Source organism: Eptesicus fuscus, chromosome 9, assembly GCF_027574615.1.
Source record: "Eptesicus fuscus isolate TK198812 chromosome 9, DD_ASM_mEF_20220401, whole genome shotgun sequence".
Classification (NCBI taxonomy): Eukaryota; Metazoa; Chordata; class Mammalia; order Chiroptera; family Vespertilionidae; genus Eptesicus; species Eptesicus fuscus.
Genome location: NC_072481.1, coordinates 42239632 through 42241522, shown reverse-complemented (window position 1 = coordinate 42241522; position 1891 = coordinate 42239632). Strand labels below are relative to the sequence as shown.

Here is a 1891-nt window from a genome sequence, read left to right as displayed (position 1 = left end):
TTCCCTCTGACTCAAATTATTTTAATGAGTATCCAAATCTGGGCACAATTGGACTAAAGGAAAAGTGCAGAATTTGACTTTCAATTACTTCCCCTGCTCTTATTTCTCGAGTCATACTGGTCTTCTGAATGTTCATACACATTCCTAACTTGAAGTCTGTGATTCTCATTGATTGCACAGCTACCTGTTCTGCCTTCTTTCCTATGTTATCTCAACCTTTATCACCTAGCTAATGCCTTACTTTGTATGCAGAGCCTCCCTTTACCACTCCAGCTTTAAGTGAGTGCTTCTTCTGTAATTTCCTCTAATTTGAACATACACACCCATCAGTGAGAGCAGGAACAATGCTGTATCCATCTTTATGTCCCATTGCAAGCAGTGTCTATTTACAGCAGGTGTTTTTTTTTTTTTTTTCTTTTTCTGCAAAAAGCTTTGTTGTTTCCATTTGGTCCAAAGCATGGGAAAGGGCTTCAGGGTGGTTAAAGAATGGCTTGTAGTTTCGGGGAGAGGCTCAGGTAAAAGCCAGACACCAGGGGAATGCAGAGGGGCCCCTCAAAGGCCTCTGGGCTCCAAATGCTCCTAGTTGTGCTTGAGGGTGAGCCTTTCAAAGAGATACTCGCCCAGCACAGCCTGGGGGCCGGCAGCCTGTGGAGGTGAGTCAGGTGTCGCCCATCTTGATGAGTTCCACCCGTTCATCCAGGAAGTGGTTCTCCCGGAAGTCACAGGGATGGGGGTCTGTGCGGGTGGAACCCAGGGTCTGCAGCTCCACAAGGACCTGGTTCAGGTTCCTCTCCGAGGCCAGGGCGGCTTCCATGGCTGCCTGAGTCCCACCCCACTCACCTTGGGGAGGCTCAGCATGTCCTGGGAGAGAAAGCGGCCACCGCTCTGGTTTTGCAACTTTAAGAGACCTCAGCGCCCTTGCGCTTCTTCACCAACTCGAGGAAGAAGTGGACCCCGCCCTCGAGAGCCACATCCTCAGGGTGAAAATAGAAGCCCAGAGAGAGGTAGGTGTGGGAGGCCCGCAGAGGCAGGTTGGCCAGGCGGGTGACCGCAGCCGCCACCTCGGTGGAGTAATTCTGATGAATTTGGGAGCTCATGGTTGTTCGGCAACAAGGAGCTAAGGAAGAAAACAAAAACAGAAAACAGTGTGTGGCTGATCTGGGAGGTGGTTCTGAAGGTGCTGTCTAGACAAGAGGCTGGAGAGTGGCTGGAGGCTGGAAGAAGGGGCGTCCCTGAGTCTGTTCCATCCAAACACTGTTGAAGCAAGAGACAGATCCAGGACCACCGAGGGCACTCCCACAGCAGGTTTTTAGGAAATACTTGCTGCTATGGATTGTGCCTTCTTTAGGGAGGAGGGTGAACAGATTCCACTCTGTGAGGCAGAGAAGGACCTCAATATCTTATATCTATTTTTTTTTCTTTCCATTTGTGGCAATTTTAGAGTGAAGGTGAGAGTATAGGCTACTGCAGAGAGATCCTGTATTGGTAGGAATTTCTATTTTACCATCCTATTCCACTTCCATGCCATGAAGAGATGTTAGATGTTAGAACATCAGGTTCAGTGTTTGTTGTAATGACAAATATCTTTTAAAAAATATATTGTTTTATTGATTTCATAGAGGGAGAGGGAGAAAGAGATAGAAACATCAATAATGAGAGAGAATCGAGAGGCTGCCTCCTGTATTCCCCCTCCTGGGGAACGAGCCCGCAACCCTGGCATATGCCCTGATTAGTAATCAAACCGTGACTTCCTGGTTCATAGGTCAATGCCTAACCACTGAGCCACACCAACCTGGCGATAAATATCTTATGTCAAAAATCACTGTGTGTGGGGACCTGGAATAGACTGCAGCTTGGCAACATATCTTGTTTCTAGATCTCCTTTGACATC

The 1891-nt window shown here is 48.0% G+C and overlaps 1 protein-coding gene across 1 annotated transcript; it reads right to left on the bottom strand.

Annotated features, from left to right (window-relative positions):
* Positions 1–658: 658 nt before the first annotated feature.
* LOC103284072 (ferritin light chain-like) lies at positions 659–1097 on the bottom strand. Its single transcript, XM_054720754.1, has 2 exons — positions 923–1097; positions 659–861 (listed from the first exon to the last, which is right to left on the bottom strand). Exons 1-2 carry the CDS (start codon positions 1095–1097, stop codon positions 659–661), a joined length of 378 nt encoding a protein of 125 aa, XP_054576729.1.
* Between the last annotated feature and the right edge of the window lie 794 nt (positions 1098–1891).